This window comes from Centroberyx affinis, unplaced genomic scaffold (assembly GCF_046629955.1).
Source record: "Centroberyx affinis isolate AG114_WGS23_722 - 3 ecotype Tasmania unplaced genomic scaffold, CSIRO-AGI_Caff_v1 ptg001589l_1, whole genome shotgun sequence".
NCBI classification, from domain to species: Eukaryota; Metazoa; Chordata; class Actinopteri; order Beryciformes; family Berycidae; genus Centroberyx; species Centroberyx affinis.
In genome coordinates, this window is record NW_027280038.1 from 1 (window position 1) to 20,502 (window position 20,502).

Here is a 20,502-nt window from a genome sequence, read left to right on the forward strand (position 1 = left end):
TTCATATATGATGGGCTCAAGTTGGTATGCGACATGGCTGTGCTATGTGCGTGTGCTTGATGCATGGTGTGTGTGTGTGTGTGTGTGTGTGTGTGTGTGTGTGTGTGATGGAGAGCACACAGCGTTGGTGAAAACAGATGGAGAAGATAAGACGCTGGAGGGGAAAACACGGCGCTCCAAATCTCCCATCATGCCCCACTGACGGGCCATCTGATTGGCAGCAGTGGAAATGCCTCGGTAGGTTTGTTTACCTCACCTGAGCGCCTTGGGAATATGTGGGTTTGCGTGTGCATATGTGTGTGTTGTGTGTGTGTGTGTGTGTGTGTGTGTGTGTGTGTGTGTGTGCAAAATAAATCCTGCACTTACAAATCAAAGACCAGATAGTGGAATCCTTCCTCTGATATGCTGTCATGGAGCCGCACTGTGGAGAGAGAGAGAGAGAGAGAGAGAGAGAGAGAGAGAGAGAGAGAGAGAGAGAGAGAGAGAGAGAGAGAGAGAGAGAGAGAGAGAGAGAGAGAGAGAGAGAGAGAAATTGCAGTTATTCAATTACAGAAATGTAGAAATACAGTTACTAACTTAACGCTACACTAGGAACTTTGCAGGTGTCAATCAAACATGGTTGGCGGTACTTTGGTGACATCACCTCCTGTGGCACCAGAGGATTTTTCCCCAGGAAAGAGCTACCAGACTCCGGGTGTTTAGAACAGCAAATGGAAAAGCTTTATGAACTGGATATAGGTTGAATCACGGTTGTGTTATATCTACTGAACATCAAGATCAAGGTATGTGACTTCACCAAAAAATAGCAGATTTCAGATAGTGTCAAGTATATTCTTGCCGAAGTTGGAGTAAAAATCCGGAGAGATGGAAGCTGTTGCATTTCTCTGAGCGTGTGAAGATTTCAGCGTGGATACAGTCAGCCTCATCCATTTGCCGAAATCACACGGCGCTCCTGTCTGACCTCGCCCCATTATCACAGAGAGCAGCTTTAAAATGCACCATTCATCTCGCTGTCACAAGCTCCTCCAAGCCAAATCCCCAGCAGCAGAACTACTTTATTAGTCATAGAAAACGTAAGAGTTCAGTGTGACACGATTTCTACACCGACAAAAGTTATATACAGCTATACAGTGTCGGTCCTTGCTGCAGACACTAAAACCCTTTACTGAAACCCATAATTACGTTATGTTTTTTTTTTATTTGGCAAGAAAATAGTCAATCACCCATCAGTCAAACCCTACTGCATCCTGTATCTATGTACTCAGTGTTGATTCAAACATTGATACAAATATGAATTATTGATAACATTCACTCCAGAAATACCTCATTGCCTTTCGGTACTGTAGATCGAGCTCTGGACACAAACATATATGGTTTCCTACTGAAATATTACTGGGGGACTACCTTCAGCTGCATAGAACTGCTCACCGGTTTGTCCGCCTGAGTGCATTCCATAGTTTTAATGCCCCATAGTAAAAAACAAGAAAGCACTTAAATGCCGACTCTCGCTGGAGGCTGCACACACACACACATGCAAGCAGACATGCATGTTGCTGCAGCGGGCGAAATCGAGCGTTTGTGTGTTAACTATTCAACCGGAATCATGTTCAAAGATGTATAAAAGTCATTTTTGATGCCTGTTTTTTTGCCTGTGTACCCGGTTTATGCTTTCAGATCTGCCAGCTCCATTATAAACTGTTTGTGTGCTACACTTGTTACTATGTAAACTTAACCAGGGTTTTTCTATCAGGAGGTTTTAGTACATAAACACTGTGAAAGATGCCAACCTGGTAACAATTTACTTGAAGTGCATTGTGATGCATTACAAGCCTATTAAAAGAACCTTTCTTACAATATTAATCACAGAAAACATCAGACAATCACATTAAATTTAACATCATGTCATTAACTACACAGTCGGTCCATTAAGTATTCAACCCTGTAAATCTTTTTCACAGTGTTTATTATATTAAGCTCCGATTACAATAATTATCATGAGCTCACAATGTGCTTACGATGCTTCATAATGCCTTATGAGCTCCACTTCAAGTGAAGTGTTACCACACTCGCCATTAGAGACACACAGCATTGCAAGACTGGTTTGAAACCATGCTAATTTTACACTAACACACGGCAACAAGCTTCTGCATTTCAGCTCGCCGGATAACACGCGGCGCCCTGCACACGTCACTCCCGCTGCTCTATTTTTAGCGCTCAGGTCTTTTGAATTGAGCATGAATGTCAGGGAGCGAGGGTTGTCTGTCCCGATTTGTCGAACGAGTGGAAGACGGGGGCAGCAGAGAGGAAAGAACGCAGCCGAGGGTGAGGTTCCACGAGCCAATTAGCCGCGCTGCCTAATGGGCGCGGAGTGGAAGGGGTGTGAAGTGGCGGAGAGAGTGATACGATGCCTCTGACAGGGACTGGAGCGCCTAGAGTCAGCCCGGGGGTTATAGAAGCGGGGCTCGGGGCAGAAATCCCTAGACCCCTGCTTTGCATCATCAGAGGCAGCTTTGATTGATGCTAATTAAAGATGCACTACACTCTCACAAATCAGGGTTCCAAAAGAGTTCGGAAAGGATCTACTCTCTCCTCTGAAGAACCCTTTTTTTTTTAGTTGAAAAGGTTCCTCAAGGGTTCTTTGTTAGACAAATAGTTAAATCAAGAATGCTTTTAATTTTTCCTCTCTCATCCCTTTGGTATCCTTGGTATAAAGCATCACAGACCGGCCAGGTTAGTAGAAATGAGCATTTTGTGTGCGGTTTAATGACATCACCTTACAGGATTTCTGGGTAATGAAGTCCTCAAAATTCAAACAGTTACCTCTCGCTGCTATTTGGAGCTGCCAGCATGTGAAGTTGGTTAGCACAGCTTTGAAAACCATGGTTAGATTTGCATTTCAACTCTATATTTCAACATGGGTTCAGTTGCTTGATATGAGCAATTCAATAAGATTGCAAAAGCATGAATGGCCAATATGATGCCCAATTTGAATGTGTGAGAGAGTGAATATGTCTAACTGTATGAATGTGAAGCAAGAAGCATGGAGCTCAATTGCCTTTCCCTGGATAAATAGAGGTTAAAGAGAGAGAGAGAGAGCAGGAGATGGATAGATGAATAGATGGGAAGAGGAAAGATCTCACCGCCGGGATTTCCCCGACGTCTTTGTTAGCTCGCTTCCTGATTGACGCGTGAGAGATCTATCGCCGCGGCGACCTTAAAGGAACGAGGGCTTTCCCGGAGATGGATGCGGCGTGGATGGAATAATAACGAGAGCGGAGCCGCCGCTAAAGGGAGACAGATTGGTCTCAAACGGGGTGTGAGCGTGTGTGTGTGTGTGTGTGCGTGTGTGTGTGTAGGTGTAGGTGTAGATAATGAGAATCTCCAGTGATGGATTAGAGATGCTGGAATCAGTCTGTGTTCACTCAAATCAATTAACGATTTTATCTTCTAAGCATTACAGATGGGGTCAATATAGATATTATCCTCACTCAGGGAAAATATGGAAACTGACATATGATTATGATACATTGCCGGATAACGTAATAACATGCTAAACGCAAATCCATTACACTGAGCTTTAATGCTTTTGCACTCATATTGTATTGCCCCTATCAAGCAACTGGAACCACAGTGAAATAGAGCTAAAAATCCATTGAAACAAGGCTTTCATGGTGGCTGTTAACTAACCATCAATCAAAGCTGCCACCGTCAAAAAAGAAAAAAAGAAAAGACAATAGTCATGGTAATCCAAACGTCTAAAAATAACCTTCTCTTGACTAAGCCCCCCATTGTGTTGCCTGACAGATTGTCTCCGACACCTTGACAATACATTTGGCTAACCAAATAACCCCCCTATCATCCCTTCGTTTCTCGCCTCCGCCCCCTCATCCTTCGTTTTTGCGAGGAGAAAGGAGAAGAGAAAAGAAAAAGGGGATCGCACAACAAACAAATGCCTGTTTTCAGTGTGCGGCTGCATCGTTGTTGAGGTGGTAATTACAGTGGGTTGTCCTCTGGCTCCCTTGGCAGGAGGGGGAGGTGTGTGTGTGTGTGTGTGTGTGTGTGTGGTTTGGGGTTGATGTAGATGTGCTCCATTTGTAGGCCTGCCCACATAGCTGAGTATAGGATCATTTAACCACCACCCGCAACAAATAGCTTTAGGCAGAACTTATTTGTTTGGCTTCACAACTCAGAACTCAGAGAATGCTAAGGCAATCCATGGTTCATTCCTCCCTCCAACTGAGAGAGAGAGAGAGAGAGAGAGAGAGAGAGAGAGAGAGAGAGAGAGAGAGAGAGAGAGAGAGAGAGAGAGAGAGAAGAGAGAGAGAGAGAGAGAGAGAGAGAGAGAGAGAGAGAGAGAGAGAGAGAGAGAGAGAGAGAGAGAGAGAGAGAGAGAGAGAGATGAATCATACTACTAGTTGTGACCTTACCAATATTGGGATGCTTGAGCAGGCGGCAGATCCTGGCCTCTCGCTCCAACTTCTGGTGATCTATGGAGAGAAAAAGAAAACACGTTAAGTCTTCACAGAACCACACGCACACCTGTAATAGTCTTGAAAATAACAAGACTCAACCTGTCTCATCAGCCCTCTTGAAAATCCTTCAAACCTCTCCGTAGGGACTCACAGCCCTCCTCTCCCTCCGGGGTCTCTCACCCGCCGGGGACAGAGAGAGCAGTAAAACAAACAACCCGAGTCATTACTGCGCGCTGCAGCCAGGCAGATAACTAGGAATCATGTACTGGCACATCTCCAGCATGCCAATTAAGGTGCGGGATGCTTAAAATGAAAGTGAGTCAGCTGGTCAACCCGGTAGGGTGAGATTACAAGCCAATTTCCTTCATTCATTCAAGTCACTTTGACTTCATTGAAATAGGATAAGGTCGATGTCATGAATTGACATATTAGAGTGGGAGTTTATTCACTGGGTTAAAGAACATTACACCAGGTAATCAGAACACACAGTTACGGGGTGGACAAAATGACAAAAATACCACACAAAAAAGGACTTTACCTTTGAAGGAGCTAAATCACAATTGCAAAGAAGGCTACACAGGCCAGTCATATTAACATGAGACACAGCATGAGACAACTAACAGAGTTCCAAAGAGGCCAAATTGCAGGAGTCACAAAAACTTCTAAATTATTTAATACTACAAGAGGAACAGTGTCGAAATGACAACATATGCCAAACACAGCCAACCTGGCCCGCACCAGCAAAGAGGAACAGCTCACAGACAGGGATAGACAAACACTTACCACGATACTTGCTAAACACCACTACAGTCTCAAAAATGACCACAGAGTTGTACCAATACCTTTGTCTCAACAAAAACTGTACTGAGCTTCACCAAGCTCAGTAAAGATACTTTATATAACCCGGTGTAAGCAGCACAAAACCTGAAGATACAAAAGTAATCTGGTCTTTCAATCTTTTTTGGAGAAACCCAAAGGAAGCCTTCAACCTACAATGTCTCAAGAAAGATCCAACATCCTAGACCCAGTTCAGGACTTGATGGCAGCAGGATAAGGTGGACTGAAGCTGATCTGAAGGCAAAGGCTGCTCCTACTCCTTAGTAGCTACTTGATATTCATATATTGTTAGGTGTTTCTGGATGTACAGCACAAATGTCAAGCATCCACTTATGGGAAGTGGCTCTACAAGGAAGTACACTCACACTGAGGGTTTATATCTCGGCCCTGTCATCTGCTAAGACTACATTATCTACATCAACTGACTTGAAGGATGACACGAAAACCCTTGAAAAACCCCTGCAGCGTGTTACCGCATCCCATAATAACTCAACACCACAGGTCCGGAGCATCGTTTTAAAACTCTTGCACAAACACTCCAAGGTTGTAGACTACACAGTGGCATCAGCGACGAGGTTGAACGAGGTGAATCATTAATCAGAAATGAATGCAGCAGAGGAGGAGATGGGAAAAAATTATCACAAAAAAGCACTTAGTATGACGCAGCAGCCAACAAAATGCCAAAAGGGGATAAAATGTCGTACGAAAACCCTGAGCGCCTCGAAAAACATAAATCACCGGGGTTATCGCTAGTTCAGCTGAAGAGGTACATTTCCCATTCAAAGGAAGAGGACTTTGAGGATGTTGAATTAATGGAAAATGACTTACCAAAAGACTGCTGAATATTTGATTACAGGGCTCTTGTTACAGTACATGTTATTCATCATTGTGGGTCGTAGGTGTTTTGAAGCAAAGGGGATAAAACACAGCAAGCAGTCATGAATTAGTAAAGGAAATGAAGAGTGACAGTATATGTTATGTGAGGATTGGGGTCGCATGAAATGTTTATCATGTAGTTCAAAGTTTAGTGTAAGGTGGAGAGTTCATGTGTGGTTGCGTGGGGCTCCCTGCTCAGCTTGATGCAAGATGACATTTGGATATCAAGACAGGTTTCATTCAGGAATGTAGTACTTGAGTCCGGTCTCTAGTCCACTTTTCTCACGTCTTGGACTTAGTATCAAGTCTATTTTGATACTACAGGACACTGATTTGACTGTTTCCCGCTCAAAAACTATTTTTCTCCACCTGTCGATCCTTAGGAACTCCTTAATCATTATTTTTACATTTGGAAAGACATGTACATTGTTTACAGGCTATTTTGATCTCCGTCTTCAGCAGGACTCGATTTGCTCTGGTCTCGGTCTTGACTTGGTCTGGACTCCAACTTGACTCAACCTGGTCTTGGAACTGACTTGGACTCGACTAAGGTGGTCTGGACCAAGGTACTGAGGCCCAAACTGCTATGTAAGTTCATAAAATACCTTGTTACAGTGCCTTTTGAAGTTAATATGTGTAGTGAGTCTGTTTAATTCTGTTTTATTTAGACCGCACAATTAGTTACTACTTTTGTAATGCATTCTGATTCAGTGACCAGAAAGTTCAGGTAACACTCCTAACACTGACATGCAATGCTATAAATTGCCTACAAGGGGAGCTCTATGAGTGACAGGTAAGGGAGGGATTGAGAGAGAAAGAAAGGAGAGAGAGAGAGAGAGAGAGAGAGAAAGAGAGAGAGAGAAATATAGTCCCTCTACTGTTTTATCTCAGTGCTTGAATGGGTGTGGCTGTTTGGTGCTGTGTGAAATATATCTCTAAATCACAATGGGTTTACCTATGTCAATACAGTGTAATTTCTGGTGATCTATGGAGAGTTTTCACCTTACTGCATACTCTTAACCAGAAAAGAAGAAGAATGAATTGGAAGAATGAAGATTAATTTGTTGATTCTTCAACTTGAATCTCTGAAACCATCAAGCCATGAACTGGATCCTAGCCACAGACCAATTAAATGCTGCTTTGCAACTCTTATCGTCTCCTCTCCAATCAGCAGTGAGTGTAATCCCAACGCAGCACCAATCAGTTGCGTTTTTTGCTCCCTTGTAATCCTGGCCCAGTTTGAGACAGATGTGATCGCACAGTCTCCAATCGCGCCTCCTTTTACACGCGTCTAATCTTAATCAGACCAATCGGATGCGCTTTTACAGGGGCTGTAATCCCGGTCACCGGGCGAATGTTGGCTCCGCTCCCATTCTCTACATCACCCTTCCCGTCCGCTCCGTGGCACGCTGCTAATCTGTGACATAACAGGATTTACAGCATGAGTGGCACTGGCTCGCCATCTCCAGCCTCACTGCAACCACAGGAAACCAGCTCTCCTTCCTTGCTTGTTCTTCCCTTCTCTCTCTTTTCCATCCCACCCTCTCTTCTCCACCATCCTAATTATCGGTCTGCTACTGCATGTCAGCCTAATGTTTAGAGCTAAATGATGGATCGAATATGCAGAACATCTACTATTATCAATGACAATGTGCTGTTGAATTTACATTAATCATTGGCAGTCATAATGTAGGTTGGGACTGAATAGATTTGCAATGAAATCTTATCAGTTTGAAGTTATTATCCTCCAATACAAAGGCATTCCAGCTTCTAAAATGTTGGATGCAAAAACCAAGCTGCCACATTTAGTCATGGAACCAACTCCAGTCATCAAACCAATATTTGACTAAAGGGCTGTTATAATACATGATATTCACTATGGTGCCCCATTGTGGGTAAGGTAGAGGAAATGGGAAGACACAGCAAGCAGTCATGAATAAATAATAGAAAAACAGTGACAGTATGTAGGCTATGTGTGCTCATACAGAGGATTGGGGTCACATTAAACATGTTTATCATGTAGTTCAAGGTTTAGTGTAAGGTGGAGAACGGTTGCATGGGTCTCCCTGGTCAGCTTGGTGTAAGACGATACATGGATGTCAAGACATCTTCATTCATGAATGTAGTAGTTGAGTCTGGTCTTGTGCCTATTTTGACTCTGCTACTGAGCCACAACTGGATGTTGAATTGACTCTTTCCCACCTATATACATAAAAATGTCCAGGTTTTTCTCCACCTGGTCCAGCTTTGCTTAGCACCACAAACAATTGAAGGGATTATGCCTGTGTATAGTATGTAATGGTCCTGAAACTCAAAATGGTCCTTTGCATGAATTGATTGGATGTTGAAGGGTATGGGACAGAGTTCCTGCAGATATGGATGTCTGTTCAACCTTAAGAAACCCCTTAAGCATTTTGGGCATTTTTTTGCCTTTAGTTTTGATAGGTGAAAGCAGAGAAACAGGAACACTGGGAAAGAGAGAGGGGGATGACATGCGACAAAGGTCCCAGGGCGGATCCGGACCCAGGATGTCGTGGTTACATGGTACGCGCCTTACCCAACTGACCCACCTGGACGCCCCGCTTAAGCATTCTTTTTACATTTGGAAAGACATGTACACTGTTGATTGCCTATTTTGGTCTTGGTCTTCAAACAGCACGCACAAACCAAGCTGCCACACTTGAATCATGAAACCAACTCCTGTCAACAAACCAATCAACTTCACCGCAGCAGATGAGGCAAATGCATAGCGTGACGCCCACCCCTTTGGGTTTTCCTCAATTATGAATCCGAGCGCATGCAAAACCACGATGAAAACCTCCGATGACAGAGAAGTAAGTGACACACAATTTAAAAAAGTGTGGTGTGATTCACTCTGGAGCTGGCCCATTTAGAAAACCCAGATGAGCGCCAGAACGCCGCCAGGCCACGGAAACGAGGGCAGCAGCTATTTTCAATGCAGCCGAACGATCAGCTGAGCCGCCTCCCCCATCGCCGGCATGATGGAAATGGAGTAATGAAGCACATCTGGTCCCTCATCTAATGCCTGCAGGTTCAGTCACTTAGAAAAAAATTGCTCACGCGCCCACACACACATGAATGCCCACCTCAACCAGTTTATGAGGCTATCCCGACATTACCTCATTTAGACTTGGAGGGAGAGCGAGCGACTGCTTTTTCAGGCTACTCACCTTTGACCACTAAGTATGTCATTGTCATTCCTCATCATTCCTTACCTGCTGTTTGGGAAACTAGACTCAAGTTATTAAAGTATGAGGTGAATAATGGGGTTTGGAGCCAAGAGACTGAGAAACGGAATGTGACAGAAATGGTGAAAAAAAACCCAAGAAAAAAGAAAAACGGGGGGGACAGAAATCACCCTTGGCGCGCACCCCACTGCCCCTCTACCCACATCCTTCTCTTTTTTCTTCCCTCCCTCCCTCCCTCCTCCAGGCGACTTCACCCCACTCGTTTTCTGTTTCTCACCCCTGAATGCTCATTTAAATAGACCCAGCCAATTATTTTTTCGGGCGATGCCAGCATGCAAAGCGAAGAATGAATAAAAACAAGGAATGAATAAAAAAAAAAAAAAAAAACAAGAACAGGGTGGGGAGAGAGGAGGAAAAAGACCATCTCACAAAAGCCAGAATGGCTCGGCATGAAACGTGAGCGGGGGAATAAGGGAGGCGACTTTCTTGTAAGAAAACAAAGAGTTGGAAACGTAGCAGCGGGTCCTTGAGGGAGAGAACCCAGGCAAGACCTTCATTAGAAACTACTTCAAAAAGCAGATGAATCCAATAAAAAAATAAGAAATGGCCTTTCTGGTCTCCAAAAAAAATGTTTTCTTTAAACTCACATGATGAGAAGCCGATAGCCTTGAAGACTAGGAATCAGACAGCCAGGAAGATTGGCAGGTACAGCGATCAAAAGAGCCATCCTAGCATCCCTCTACTGATCCCTGTTTCCCTTAAGACTGGAGGGAAGCCAAAATAGGAGGCCAAACACACAACCTGAACGCACCAGCTCATGAATAAGATAATAACTTGGGGGATGTAAACAAGCGTTTCTCTGACAATGTGCCGATCTGCACTGCGCGGCACCACAGAGGAGCAGCAGGTCCGTCTACAGCTGACAATCATCGTTAGCAATCGTAATCATCCCGGCTTTATTCATCGGCGTGGATGCAGATGCAAAGTGTATTGGAGACACCGGGGCGTGGGCGTAATGGGAGGCACTGTAATGAGAGGGCCATGTCAAAATGCAATTAGCTCCAGCTACCTAAGGCTACTGCTAGAGCGCACGTTAAGCCGGTGTGTGTGTATGTGCGTGCACATCAGCTGATGAAGAGTGGGAGAGAAGGAGTCAAGTTGAGGTCAATATGATAGAACGCACTTATCGGATGACTCAACGATATGCTCATAACATTGAGAGTGGTTGGGTATGTGTGTGTGTGTGTGTGTGTGTCATAGGCCTGAGTGTCCTCTGGTTGGTTTGGAAGCACATTTACTTCCAGTCACTGGACCACTGACCCTGGCTGAAGGCATTGACTCATGTTGTTCATCCCGATCATGTTGGTCGAATGTCCATTTGTGCATTCACTCATTCTCTTTCTGTCTTTCTTTCTTTCTTTCTTTCTTGTCATTCCATTTTACCTTCTGTCTGTCAGTGTGTGTCTGAGTCACGCTGGAGGCCCAGGTGTACTATTTTCATTTGCCGCAGTAAAAAATGATGATGCTACTGAATTCCTGGACAACATGATGAAGTATTCAGCGCTCTATGTGCCAACAAGGTCTTATCATTAAGGACATGGATCTCACTGGGAACACCAGAGGGCATTTTAACATGAGCGTATATAATTACATATAATGACAAATGTGCACTAAGAGTACAATAAACCCACAGGCGGGGAAAAGTTTGTGTGTTATTATTTAGTGCTAATGTAACACCATATTAAATCACTGAAGCCTCGGGGCGGAAATGATTTTTCAGAAACTTACCAGACTCATACGCCGGCCTGTGGGGGGGGGGGGGGGGGGGATGAGGGGTGGGAGGTAGGACGAAAAACAGAGTTAAGGAGACTGACACTCTTCTCCACCATGGTCGCGTTTGTTTACGATAATTATACTAATGTCTGGATGAATCTGAATTATACTAATGGTTTATGGATGTTATGTAGCACTTTTACCCCCTAGCTACACTCACTGGCTAATGCTACAGCCCAACCGAAAACAGAATCAAGTATATAAAATGAAAGTTGTCATGTCAGTGCTTATGCCCCTATAGTCTCCTGTATCCAGACTGAGAAACTAAACTTACGCTACCTGTCTACCTACATCGGTCGCTCTCTAAGTCTTTATCCATCCAGAGCTCCTTGCCATGCCTTTGTGCATCCGTCTGTCCTGTTTACTATTCGCTCCACCATCGCAGTCTGGGCTTCCCCGGGCCAAACCCTGCCGCTCAGCGGTAAGCTGGGATCTGACAAGCGCACACACAGACACGCACACACACACACTTCTGCTAAGACTCCCTTGAAGCCCAATCTCCCCAGCCCACTCTAAGCTAAAGAGGATATTCTGCTGTGAACAGCCAGAGCCTGGACTTAGCCAGTGCATCTGCCCAGAGACCACACAAAGAAGTCCGACCTGGAGACTCAACTCCGCCATGATGGCAACATGGCATCAAGTCAAATTCCATTCATTTTTGGCACATTTCATACAACAATATAACCCCAAGTGCTTCACAAACATGGTTAAAAACAGTTCAGGTTGCCAAAACAACAGAAACAAGATAACCAACATCATAAAAGGGACACAAGAACAGGAAATGTTATGCTTAGAAAGTAATACAGTATGGTTTAGCAATTAAAAATAACTTATTCAAAAGCAGCAGTAAAAGGTGTAAAAGGTTAAAGCTTTCTCTAAATGGCAACTTGCTGCTTCCCGCTGGCTGGGTTGTCAAGGCAGCGAAGAGGAAAGTTGGAACATAAAAGAGACGCGTGCGTGTGTGTGTGTGTGTGTGTGTGTGTGTGTTTGTGCGCGTGTGAATGAGGGAGACTCTGAGTCTATTTCAGCCTCATCTTTCACCTCTCCCTGCTATGTCTGCCTGCCTGTTAAGACAGTTATCTACAAGCACAGAGAACGCACCGAGAAGTGAAGGACGCCAGAGAGGACAAACTGCATTCAGCAAGACACTGTCAATCTCATGGCTCTTAAACTGAGCCAGGACAAGGTTTGAGAAGAATTTATTAAAAAAAAAAAAAAAAGGAACTGCACACAGAATCCAAATGAGGTGAGAGAGAAAGAGAAACGGAGAGATGTAGACGAGCGACGGTAAAGGCAGAAAGAGAGACGTGGGCGGCTGTAGGCTGCTGGCGATGACATGTGTCAGAGGCCAAAAATAACCGCTGTCCGAAATCACAGCACACACACACACACACACACACACACACACACAAGAGAAGCAGAGAAGCAGCCAGAGGCATAAGCAAAGTGCAGGTGCGACTAACATTCAGGTAGTGTGTTGGAGTGGGGGAGAAAAGGGGGAGAGGGAAATGGAAAAAGGTGACGAGAATAAAAAAAAAAAGAGACAAATTTAGCTGCAAGCGGGGTCCGAGCCCACAGGGCAAATGATTTGACATCTCAAAGAGTTTGTTGAAATGGTGGCTGACATACTGCAATTTGAAAAACTGCCAATTTTGGCCTTATGGAGAAAGGTATACACCACAAGTAGTAGTAGTGCTTCATTCAAATTTCGGGCGTCTGGATTTAGTGAGTAAATAGACTGGCTTTGATTGGTGTGTGTTGGTGAAACATTTCTGTCCAAGTTCCACCTGTCCTACCAGAGAGAACATTTCAGAAACTTGAATTATGTTTATAAGCCAAATAGTATTCGATAGAGCAGTGATTCCCAACCTTTTCCATATCAAGGACCCCTAGTTTAGTCCACATTAGCGCCAAGGACCCCCATTTGATGAGATCTTGTCTCTTGGACCCAAATCTTTTTATTGTTAGATATGATTTTGTCCAGAATTCCATCACTATCTGTATTGTAGGTAGAGAGATAACGATCAAAACAGTCATTCGTTTACATTCTCTAATTGTGTTAACTTCTTGTAAACGAAATAATGCTGAAGTTTAACAATAGATCAATTTGCTGGGGACCCACTGGAACCCCCTCAAGGACCCCTGGTGGTCCCCGGACCCCACATTGAGAACCACTGCGATAGAGAAAATTTGCCTGCAGCCATTTTCAAACTCACAAGTGTCCAAAAATGTTCAAGCATAGCGTTGTTGTCAGCGGGCATTGAGCTGTAACGCTTTGGTAGCATGTGGGAATACTCTTGTCTAGCTAATGTGAATCCACTGTAGGACCGCAGTCGCTATGACAACTCCCTCCAAATCCCCTCTCCGCTCTGTCCGGGGCGGCTTTGACTGCACGGCACCCGCCCCCCCCCCCCCGGGCACGCTTTCCGGTGGGAGGGTGATATGACAGCCGGCGTGTCGGGCGGGCAGGTGCCACTGCCAGGGGGGGAAGCTGCTGTCAGCATCCCGCCTGCTATCGCTGCCAGCCAGACATTCACACAGCCAGGCCCGCCGTCATGAGCGGGCGGAGCGCCATCCGTCATAATCCCGCATCTGACACCCGGCACGTCACGATCGCCCCGCCCCCGCCTCCCCCCCCCGACCCCCCCGACACGCGTCGTACCCTTCGCTCTAAAGAGTCCTCTCTCGCGTCTCTATCTCTGTCTGCTTTTGATGATCCGCAGTCTAGCGGGATGATATGCTCCCGACGCAAAAGGCACTCAAGAGGTTAAGTAATGATTAAATGCATGATTAAGTGCAGAGATTATCCTTGGTGGCAGAAATTCATCCTAGGAGACATGTTGAGTTATTTTCGATTGCCTGGAGCGTTGGATATTTATTACAGTATGGCCCACTATTCAGTTTTTCCATGGCAGGCAATATCTAGTATTGGCAATATCTAATGATCAAGGGTCAGAGTTGTTTGAACCTGTATTAGGGTTTCCTCCAGCCTTGAAGTAACATAAAATTAATATGTTAGTGCAGTTATTCTCAACTTTTTTCATATCGAGGACCCCTAATTTAGCACACATGATTTTGTCTCTCAGACCTAAATCTGAGAATACTTTTATTGTGAGATATGATTTTGTCCAGAATTCCATGACTACCTGTATTGTAGGTAGAGAGATAACAGAGAAAACTATGATCAAAACAGTCATTCTTCTACATTCTCTAATTGTGTTAACTTCTTGTAAATGAAATAATAGTGAAGTTTAACAATTCATCAATTTGCATGGGGACCCCCTGGAACCCCCTCAAGGACCCCTGGTGGTCCCCGGACCCCACGTTGGGAACCACTGTGTTAGTGGATTATAATATCCACTGTCGTGTGAAACACAATGCTGGCTGCAGTTCGCACTGCTGCTTGCTTGGCTGCTTTCAAGCCGGGGTTTTGATACTGTAGTCCGATCGCAGTTAAAACATGTCTGCTGATGGGTTAGGTTCTTCACGGTTCATGTGATGTGGTGTAAACAGGAAATGGACGGCCCAGCTGTTCAACACAGAGAGAGAGAGAGAGGAAGAGGCGGGGGGGCTGGATGGGCCAGCTGGGTTGCCTTCCCCACCGCTTTTTAACCTTTAGTTACCTTTATTACCTTTAGAAAATGGGCACGGTTAGGTTTTTTTCAGCACTTATACAGTTAAATTCACACTTAGGAGCTGCCAAGTGACCATGGAACACCTCGAGAGTGAGGTGAGGTAGAGTAACTGGGGGTCAAGTGCCTTGCTCAAGAGCACCTCAGAGGTAGTTGGTTCCTCTTCTGACTCTGGAGTGGCACTCGATTCTACACTGCTTTGATATGTCAGGCGCAGTCAATGGGATTTCAGTCGTATCTTTTTCCAGTTACATAGCCTAATTATGGATTTTCTCTTCTTATATTCACTCGGTTTGAAGGCAATTTTCCCACAGAGCTTAAAGTAAACTCTCTATAAAAGCCATCCCAGGTATCACAGGTTGTGTCACGCACCATGTTCTCACGCCTAATGTAGACGCGATGACATTCAGACAGTTCACGGCAGCGCGGCGGTTGCTTTCTCACCAGCGTTTTCACACCAGTTCACTGTAGAGACGCCGGCCCCGCAGCTGTGAGTGTGTGCTGCCTTTTAACCGAGACTCAAACCAGGAAAGGGGCTTACTGAGACGAGGTGTCAAACTGTTTTTCACAGCTCTTTAACTGTCTTTCACCTTAGGGTGGCTTCTCGCTCGTCTCGGTCGTCTTTACACAGAGAAGAAACCGGGGCTCCGTACAGACGCTCGCCGTACCTCTGATGTGGCGAATGTCTGGTCTGAACCACATCAACCCCGAGGCTTTCCTGAGCCATCATGAGCCGTTACTGGTAAAGTAACATACATAGTGGAGGAACTCACCTCTTGGGCAGCAGTAGCTTTAAACAGCTGGTTGTATTTCTTAACGTACCATTTGTCCATCTCAATAGCACTAAAAACAGACATGATTAATGTCTTTGCTGTTTTTAAGAACTTAGCCAACTACCACTAGAATTGCAGAATTAGCAATGTGATGAGGGCTTCATTGTGGAATACTGTGTAATACCAGAGGTGACTGTCTTTTGATATGGCTGGGACCAATCTGTGTTCTGTAAGGCCTTTATATAGTCTTTGGTTTTTACTCGTTTTTATCCTTGTTGTCTTGTCCGCTATTTTATTTACTAGAATTTATAACCTCCTCCTCTCCTCCTCTCCTTGTCTCCTCTCCCCTCCTTGTCTCCTCTCCTTGTCTCCTCTCCTCTTCTCCTCTCCTGTCCTTGTCCCCTCCTCTCCTCTCCTCTCCTCTCCTCTCCTCCACACAAACCGCTCTCCACTTATAGTAGTGGGATGGGATTCCGTTTGCTGTTTCCTTTTGGCTGGGACTATTTACTTTATTGTATTTTATTTTATTTATAACGTAACGTATTTCTATTAGTTTTACCTCATCTTTTAGTAGTAGTAGTAGTAGTAGTAGTAGTAGTAGTAGTAGTAGTAGTAGTAGTACTACAGCCTAAGAATTGAGTGCACCCCTAAGCTTTTTTCAGGAAAACTCAATCCCACAAAATTCCCCTTTGGGTTCCTGCCAGCACTCGGGGCATAGGGAGAAAATAAATGTCTCTCTGTCACTTGTAAAATGCCCTCTCCTCTTCCCCTGAGTCATCTCCGTCAAATATGTCTTGAAAACCAGTCCAGTGTCATCAAGAAAAAAGCAAAGTTACCACGGCCTTCATACAGACTTCCAAAGACTATTCAAGTCATCGAAATTCCACTTTTGCTTTAACTTGAAAGGCAGGACAGCGGTGCAAAATGACATTTCCTATGACATGAGCCATTCAAGCGCTAAGTGTCGGCCCCAGTGGAAGCAAATCACCCAACTCAAAAAAACTTCAGCCAGTGTGGGAAAAGAAGCACTCAAGTTCTTCTTTTCAAAAACGGCCACTTTGCATCTCTTACTGAAGATGGGACAAAATGAGAGTAATGAACGTCGACGGAGTCTCCTCAGTCTCTGCAGACCAGTGTGTCACCATTAAGCAGCACTGTGTCACCTCAGGGTGTCGATAACCATGATGTAAGAAGAACAATGCTTCCTCTCAAAATGCCTCGGCCATTTTTTCCAGCCTGGTCTCCCGTACTGGACGTCCCCCGCATTGATTTCCCATTTCTCCGGTGAGAGCGAGGCTTGAGTGGGGTAATAACTGTATTGATCTTCTGGACCATAAATCTCAGCCGGTGATCAGGAGGGGTTATCGACCCGGATTGATGAATGTAAGTGGATGGGTTTGAGTGTTATGAAATTATTCATATTGTTCGTTGGCTGGAGTTGAGGAAGAGAGGAGGGCTGCTGGCCTGCCATACTAACAGGAATACAGAGTAGAGACACTTAAATACTCTCTCTAGCAACATAAATTCACACAAACGCGCTTTACTCAGTGTCCTCTATATCCATTCAAAAACAGTACCACCACTACTGTAGAAACTGGGAAGTTACATACTATTTACCCCAATTTCTCCACAACAAACTCAAACCTTTGTGCCATAATCGAGGGTGAGCTTTCATACCAAGGTTATTATCGTTAACGAAATAACGAAAACTAGGTGTGAAAAAACATTTTCATTAACTGAAATAAAAATAAAAACGAGGCTTTAAAAAAAACCGATAATGAACTGAAACTGTATTGTGTGTTTACTAACTAACTAAAATAAACTAAAATTATAGAGAAAATGTCTTTAGTTTTCGTCTTTGTCAATTTATCTCATACATAAGCCTTGTATTTTGAATTTTTGAATCACGCCCCTGACAAATACCCCATACTATAAAAAAAACTAAAACTAACACTGAAACTAATAAAAACTAAACTAAAACTAAGCATTTTCAAATTTTTAAAAACTAATTAAAACTAAACTGAAATTGAAAACAAAAAGTCAAAACAAAATAAAAATGAAAAATGCAAAACTATAATAACCTTGTTTCATACAGAAGTCCGATTCAGATGTCAAAAGAATGATGTGTTAACCCACAAACTGTGACTCCAGAGGACATCAGGCTCTGCCGTCATAAATCTACAGGACCATCAGACAGGCGGCACCATGCACCAGCCACCCAGGCTAATCTAAATGTTACAGGGTTGAGTGTGTGAGTGCGGATATGTCCCTGGGGTTATCAAGCGGGCCCCTCCAATCACAGATGTTTTGTTGAATTGGGCCCACGACGCCTCCAGAAGGCTCAGCGGTGATTTCTGGCGACCCAGAAACACCCCACTTACCACATGCTGCTGACAACAAGTACAGCTAAAGTCGCCTCCACTACCCTGTGCTTACATGACCATAACTGTGGCCAAAGCAGGGACACATGTGGACCCCCAGATCACAATGAATCCCTACCATTACTGCTACAAAGAAATGATAGGGGAAACTCGCTGCTCTCCTCCTTTTTGACCCGAGTCAAACAGAATTTACAAGTAATTCTTAGCTTTTTAGTAGCACATCAATAAATCACCACCACATTCATTTGGAGACATTAGTATAACTACTGTAAACAAAATTGGCAGCATCTACACTGCATTTTACATTGTGTGCCACTGGGTCGGGACTTGGCGGGAAATCCGCTGGATTGCTTTACGGCACAAAACAGGAAGAAGGCGCTGTTCTTCCAGAGCAAACAGAGCTAAAGCTTTCAGAGTTTCTGGGCAATGGCAGATGGTGGAAGGAGTGAAAGACGAGATGAAAGAAATCACTTCCAACAGTTTTATCTTCAGTAAAGCCCAGAGACAGAATAACTGAAAAGTCTTATTTGCAAAGAAAGCAACAGAGTTTATGGGACATGTGATCTTAACTTTGAGAAACACCACTAACAATACCACTGGTGTGACATAGAGGGTATTCATAATCTTGACAGTAATACAGTAATTATACCAAGGTATCACAATTGTGTGATACCTTAAAAAAAGTAGGAAAATACTAGGAAAATAAGGCCCAGGTCGAAAATAACCAGAATTATCCTTTAATTTCCTGGAGGTACATGTACAATCCTATGTAGTAAACCCCACCAATCTGTAAGAATAGCAGATCAAAACACACACAAATGCAAGTATTTTCCATAAATATGTCTAAGCATAGCCTATTTATGTAATTAGTAGTATTGAATTTAGGAGTATTCGTGTGTGTGAACATTTCAGATATGCGAGACGACAGAAATAGTGAAAGGAACGCGTAGGACGGAGGGAGAAAAGAAGGTAAAACAGAAAGAGAGACAGGCAAGCGAGGTGAATATATGTAGCCGTTGGAGGATTGCATCTTGTGATGGCAGGTGGAGACGGGAGTGCGAGCTGAATGAAAATAAGCGAAGGGAGAGCCGGAGAAGATTAAGTGATGGAAATAGAGGTGTGCAGAGGGGGGGGGGGGGGGGGGATGCGAGGTGAGAAAAAAGCAAAATAGTGGTAAAACAGGGAAGGACGGAACTGAACAAGCGCGTACTGGTCCGTATGTGTGTGTGTGTGTGTGTGTATTTTGATGTACTTAAGACAAGCCCGGGTGGGGATAAACTTTTTCGAGGATGTATCCGGATTTGAGTTATCGCTGGAGAGTGTTTGTTTGTTTGTGTGTGCAAGTGTTTGTAAGAATGCTGCCATCTACATCAGCGGGGCGCCAAAAAAGTCTGCAAGTTTCTCCATCTGCTGAAGAGACTGTAGGAATTTCATTAGGTCCTTGTTGAGCTGCCATGTCTGAAATGCCTGTGGTAGTAATCTTTATAGGCCAGCTGATGGCCAGAATCCCACTTCTGACAAGCAGTTTTGATACTTTCACACTAAGGCGGCGGTTTGCCTTTGATCCCAGACTCCCGTATGTTCACCTTTATTAATGTTGGTGCCTTTTAAGCAGCAAGACTCCCACCCTTTCCATCTCTACCTGTTTACATATCTTCCCAGCGACTAAAAATATTCTTAGAAAATGTTCCCACTTTGTTGCCCCTCCATAACTCCCTAACTCCCCCCCCCCCCCGTCACAGGCTGTTCTCTTTTCACACTTCTTTGCTCTCTTCTCTCGCGGGACGGGAGACGGAGGGTAGGACTCAGCCGACAGCCAGTGGAGCGCTAAGAGCCTATCTGTCTGTCCCGTGTGTCTGGCTGTCTATCGAACGGATATCTACATCTGCCGCTCCGCCCGGCTGCCTCCCGGCTCCGTCTGCCTGTCCGTCATTCCACCGGCCCAACGGTCTGTGAGCGTTCACTGGGGTTATAATGACATATCGAGCGGATGGTGGCCTTTTATTTAAAAAAGAAAAAAAAAATATATATATATATATAATCAAATCACCCGGAGCTTTACAACGTCACAAACCAGACATACCACCGTCTACACAGAAAACAGCAGGGCTAGAGGCAAATTACTGCTGCACTCCACGTTTTGGTCACTTTTAAATCATGAATTTTTACAGTTTTTAATAATTTTAATCTTACGCTGGCTAGCACAATAAACAACAGCTGAGTAACAGACAGCTGATCAACGGCTGATTGTGTGCTTGCCTAACAACATCACAAAAAGGCAGCAGGCTGCTCAGTTTTGTAGGCTTAAAAAAACCCAAAAAAAAAGACAGTGCAGCGCGGTTTATGTTCAGACTTCAAAATGCATCCTGTGTGATCGGGCCAATTTTGGAGGAAGCCCTGAACACTTGTATATTTTTGGAAGTTTTGAGCAAAATATCGGCTATCAGCAGCTTCAGTCCAAAAATATCTGTATTGGCCTTCAAAAAGCC

General features: G+C 44.3%; 1 protein-coding gene across 1 annotated transcript in view; it reads right to left on the reverse strand.

The window, feature by feature from the left end:
- Positions 1-366: 366 nt before the first annotated feature.
- Positions 367-20,502, reverse strand: part of LOC139651078 (calcium/calmodulin-dependent protein kinase type II delta 1 chain-like) — a gene marked incomplete at its 3' end in the record, with an annotated part of 50,425 nt that continues 30,289 nt past the window's right edge. Inside the window, exons 3-4 of the mRNA XM_071527923.1 lie at positions 4,428-4,487; positions 367-421 (exon numbers count right to left, since the gene is read on the reverse strand). Coding sequence (XP_071384024.1) covers positions 367-421; positions 4,428-4,487 — 115 coding nt within the window. The remainder of the gene's footprint in view (positions 422-4,427; positions 4,488-20,502) is intronic.